The 5,049-nt window shown below is 57.7% G+C and overlaps 1 protein-coding gene across 1 annotated transcript; it reads right to left on the bottom strand.

Annotated features, from left to right (window-relative positions):
* Positions 1-1,050: 1,050 nt before the first annotated feature.
* On the bottom strand, positions 1,051-2,669 carry LOC109736352 (BIIDXI-like protein At5g11420). The gene is made up of 3 exons (XM_020295574.3): positions 2,475-2,669; positions 1,859-2,356; positions 1,051-1,750 (listed from the first exon to the last, which is right to left on the bottom strand). Exons 1-3 carry the CDS (start codon positions 2,572-2,574, stop codon positions 1,209-1,211), a joined length of 1,140 nt encoding a protein of 379 aa, XP_020151163.1. The 5' UTR covers positions 2,575-2,669; the 3' UTR covers positions 1,051-1,208.
* Between the last annotated feature and the right edge of the window lie 2,380 nt (positions 2,670-5,049).

The raw sequence follows: 5,049 nt of genomic DNA, 5'->3' as shown, positions 1-5,049 counted from the left end.
AGGGGAGTGTAATCCTTAACCACAACAAGGTGGATGAGCACCGGGAAGTCCGGCCCCTCCAAGCCCTCCTCCACCGGCACTCCTTCCGGCCTCGAGTCTCTGGACCTGACCACATCTGGCCGCTGCAGCACGTTGAAATCAGACGCCCTTGGTATCATGTCCGGGTTCCATGTCCATACCCAAGCAAAGAGAGCAGATCAATCAGATCAAGCCAACAGTTCTTCCCAACCACTTCCTGGACGGTGTCCCAATCCCAGGCATTCAGCGGCAAACGATCAATCACTACTCTGCAGTAGAACCTTCATACCTTGTTGCCGCCCGGCGGCGGAAGCCATGGCCGGAGCTGAAAACGGACCCCCGCCACCTCGATCACACGCCCTTCATAGACCAGGTCGCGCTGGACACGGTCAGCCAGGGTGATGATGTAGTCTTCAGGGAAGCACAGCGCGACGGAGATGTCCCGGAGGTCGAACCGATGCTCATGCGCCACCACACGAGCAATCATGTCCGGCGTGATGGCCGGGCAGTCACCCGCGGCAGTGAGGAGCAGCGACATGGTCTCAGCTGATACGCCTCCTCCTCCATCGCCGGGGTGCTCATCACCGTACAGCTCGACGTGGCCGGCCTCCGCTCCGGGGCGCCGGGGATGAACTCCATGGCCCACCGCACAGGCCACGATGGGCAGCGGGATGTGTGGAGGGGAGCGGGCGCTCGAGAGGAGAGCCATTTTCTCTCCTCTGCTTTTGGGGCTGCCGTTGGGAGGCAATTTCTTTCCTAAAAAATGGAATAAGATTTGTCAACTCGCTCTGCTGTAAAAAAAGAGGTCTACTCCCGGCACCCGGCGCTGCAGGCGCCGCATCTATCGGCTCGGCTGCCACGATGCCGCGTCATGCGCTCGTGTAAATCTGCCACGGATGACAGAACTATGTGTCTTGCACTTGCTGATTGCAGAAGCTGGGGGTAATTCTCATTTTCAAAACAAAAAAAAACTTGCTGGTGTTTTATCATTCCGAAGTTACTTGCCTAGTTGCCACCCAAACGTGAAAAGAATACTTAAAATGATAGTATTCCCTAATGCAAATTATCCACGATACATTACAGAACCCTGGTTTACAACTGCCGAGCGCTCGGAGTTTTGGACCCCTCTGTAGTTACCCATTGTTCGTGTCACAGACCAACGGACCATCATACATTGCGGCACCGCACAATCACAGAAGCAGCCGGCGAGCATGGCTCTGCGCGCAGACGAGCGAGGCGTCGTCGACGACGGGCCCGCAGACCGTGCCATCGGACTTCATGTTGTAGCTCGCGCTGACGAACACCACCCGCGTCCGGTCCTCCGTCGCCGTGAACTCGAGCGCGCCGCGCGTGAACCCGCCCGTGCCCTGGGACTCGTACGGGACCGTCACCCTGCCGCCCGCCGCGTACGCCTCGACGGCCAGGGAGCCCGTGCACCCATCGGCCGCGTCCCCGACCGAGAACTCCATCTTGTACGGCAGCCCCGGCACGGTGCACACCTCCTGCACCAGCGCGCTCTCCGCCCCGAACACCAGCTGCACGGCCCGGGCGCCCTGCGGCACCGCGTAGTGCGCCGCGTCCACGTACCGGACGGACTTGGTCGACGACATGATCATCCACGGGGACAGCGGGGAGTACCTGTCCTCGTCCATGGGCGGCACCATCACCCCGCACGACGTGCTGGGGCAGATGTACGGGCCCTCCTCGAAGTCCCCGTTCTTCAGCATGTTATCTGGCGGCCGGAGTAAGTATTTCGTTAGTTATCTTGGGCGAATCCAGACAGAAATCACGTACGTAGCTATACTGAAAACGAGAGGTTATGTATGATCCTAGTACGTACAGTTGCTTTGTTGAGGTGGCAGGAGGGTCTTGATGGCGAAGGAGTCGACGAGGGGGCCGCAGGCGGCGTCTTCATCGTACCCGGGGTTATGGACGGTGAGCGACACGACGCTGTCCTTGGCCTCGAACGCCCAGGAGTAGGAGTCCCAGCCGCTGCTGGTGTACACCGTCTGGATGGGGAGCTCGCCGGACTGCGCCCCGACCGTCACGTTCAGCTTCTCGGCCTGGGCGCAGGTGCGCGCCGCGCTGAAGGTGATCGCGTAGTGCGTCCCCGGCGTCACGCTGAGCTGCTGCTGGACGGAGGCCTCGTTGCCCAGCCGCACGGCGTGGGCGCCCTCCGGGACCGGCAGCACCATGTCCCCCTGCTTCTGGCCCGAGCAGATGTACTCCACGCACCCACAGGACTCCCATCGCGGTATCGCGTAGCGGCCCGTCACCCTCGTCCCGTCCATCTGCGACCTGTCCGGCGCCTCCTCGAAGTTGCCGTTCGGCAGGAGGCCTGATGAACATGGAAAAAAAGGACATAACGCAGCTCCCGGCATGATTAATCAGCTCGTCATACAAATGCCATGCACTAGAAATGAAACACGTACGTAACACAGCTTGAAAGCTCTCACCGTCAGTGGTGTCCGAGGCCACGAGAGCAGCCATGCAGAAGAGCAGGAGCAGCGCGACGCGACGGGGAACTTGCACCATCTCTCTTCCCCTCCTCGTCATCTACGTTCCTGTCTTACGGCACAGCGAGTGAAGCAGTAGTGCTTTGAAAACAAGAGTAGGCTGTGATCCAAGTTTTAGGGTACGCACTAGCTGAGTGGTGTGTGTCCACTTATAGAGGAGACTTCCTGCTCTGCTCATTGATGAAGGATCTCGAGGCAGCAGTTATTTCAGAGTTGACCACTGTATCACCAGCGGGATCGAGAGACAACGATAGCAGGTAGCATCTCTTGGATTCCTGGCCGCTCTGCCCGCGTTCATCTAATAATCCGTCAAATTAACCTTGCCTTCGTTCACTGCAGGATGGGTATATCTGGCCATGGGCCGGGCCGGGCCGGGCTTGGACCGGGCCTAAAAAAGCCCATGGCAGAAAACTGAGGCCCAGGCCCTTTCATCGGGCCTACTTTTCAAGCCCAAGCCCGGCCCATCTGGTAAAAAACCCTGAAAAGCCCTTAGGGCTTAGGGCCGTGGGCCGGTCCTCTTCCTTAAAATGCCAATATGCCAAGCCCAAACCCGTCCAGGCCCTGCTGATGGGCTCAAAACTCAGGCCCAAGCCCGGCCCACGGGCAAGCCCATCGGGCCTAGGCCCTGGATTTTAGGGCCGGGCCTGGGTGGGCCGACAGGGCCGGGCCTGAGATGGCAGGACTAAGGATGGGGCTATGAAGACAGATCTATATGTGTGAGATTGAATCATTACACACGGTAGAAAAATAGAACTGTTTGCCACAAAGCGAAACGTGTGCGATGGCTTAGAGCATCTACACTCGGATCTGGCAAATCCGGTCACTCAAACACCCGAGGAGAATCCGGATGCGGCTAAATTTCATGCTTTGATCCTTTTTTGAAAGTAATTGAAATCTGACCCTAGTCTGAATTTTTTTCTGGATTTGACCCTTTTGCTACCGCCAGGATGGCAGGGTTCATGGCGGTAGGGTATAACAGCCTACCGCCAAGGTCCCTGGCGGTAGGGTTGCATGCCCTACCGCATACTCCTCTAAGTATTGAACACAGTGCGTGCTCATGCCTATCGCCGAGCACCTTGGCGGTAGGGTTGTACAGACTACCGTCGGCCTGTTTGGCGGTAGGGATGTTTCCTACCGCCAAGGTCCTTGGCGGTAGGCTGTTACACCCTACCGCAATGGACCATGGCGGTAGCAAAAGGGTCAGATCTCGAAAAAAAATTCAAACTAGGGTAAGATCTCGATTAAGTTTCAGAAAAGGGTCAAAACACGAAATTTTGCCTCCGGACGCGTCCGCGGGCACTACACATATTTCCTTCTCCACATACAAGTCTCTCATACTCATCCCCTAAATCCATACAGAAGCATGCACAATATATAGCTACGTACTACATTCCATACTACTCAAATTTCGTCGTTGTCGGCGATGGCCGGAGCCGCCAGCGCCGGAGACGGAGCCTGGGCCGCCTGCGCCGCCTCCATCTGTTGCCGAAAGCAACGCCTGGCCTCCGCAACCGACTCTGAGCGGATGGAGTTCAGGATGGCGTGTTGCTCCAGCGACACGCCCACGTCCTCCTCCATCGCTGGCGCCTCCTCCCCCACATCCAGCGGCAGCGCTTCCTCCTCTTCCTCTGTCAGCTCCTGCTCCTCCTCCGCCGGCTCCTGCTCCTGCTCCTCCTCCGCCAGCTCCTGCTCCTCCTCCTCTGTTGGGGAACGTAGCATGCAATTTCAAAAAAATTCCTACGATCGCGCAAGATCTATCTAGGAGATGCATAGCAACGAGACGGGGAGAGTGAGTCTACGTACCCTCGTAGACCGAAAGCGGAAGCGTTAGTTTAACGCGGTTGATGTAGTCGAACGTCTTCACGATCCAACCGATCCAAGTACCGAACGTACGGCACCTCCGTGTTCAGCACACGTTCAACTTGATGACGTCCCTCGAACTCTTGATCCAGTAGAGGGTCGAGGGAGAGTTCCGTCAGCACGACGGCGTGTTGATGGTGATGGTGATGTGATCTGCGCAGGGCTTCGCCTAAGCACTACGACGCTATGACCGGAGGAGTAAACTGTGGAGGGGGGCACCGCACACGGCTAAGAGAATTCTTGGTGTGCCTTTGGGGTGCCCCCCGCCCCCGTATATAAAGGAGAGGAGGAGGAGCCCGGCCAAGGGGTGACGCGCCATGGGGGGGGGAGTCCAACTAGGACTCCACTCCTAGTAGGATTTGCCCCCCTTTCCTTCCAATGGAGAGGGGAGAGGGAGAAGGAAAAGGGGGGGGGGCGCCCCCACCCCTTGTCCAATTCGGATTGGGCAGGGGGGAGGCGCACGCCTCCTCTTGTGGCCTTCCTCCCTCTCTCCACTATGGCCCATGAGGCCCATTAACTTTCCCGGGGGGTTCCGATAACCTCCTAGTACTCCGAAAAATCCTGGAACCTCTTCGGAACCATTCCGGTGTCCGTATATAACCTTCCAATATATCAATATTTACCTCTCGACCATTTCGAGACTCCTCATCATGTC

The sequence above is a fragment of the Aegilops tauschii genome, chromosome 2 (assembly GCF_002575655.3).
Source record: "Aegilops tauschii subsp. strangulata cultivar AL8/78 chromosome 2, Aet v6.0, whole genome shotgun sequence".
NCBI lineage: Eukaryota > Viridiplantae > Streptophyta > Magnoliopsida > Poales > Poaceae > Aegilops > Aegilops tauschii.
This window is presented reverse-complemented; position numbering and strand designations above follow the sequence as displayed.

Coding starts and splice junctions, on each gene's coding strand:
- LOC109736352 (XM_020295574.3), bottom strand. CDS start 2,574: ATGACGAGGAGGGGAAGAGAGATGGTGCAAGTTCCCCGTCGCGTCGCG. Junction 2,357..2,474: donor GGCCTCGGACACCACTGACG/GTGAGAGCTTTC, acceptor CATGTTCATCAG/GCCTCCTGCCGAACGGCAAC. Junction 1,751..1,858: donor GCCACCTCAACAAAGCAACT/GTACGTACTAGG, acceptor TCCGGCCGCCAG/ATAACATGCTGAAGAACGGG.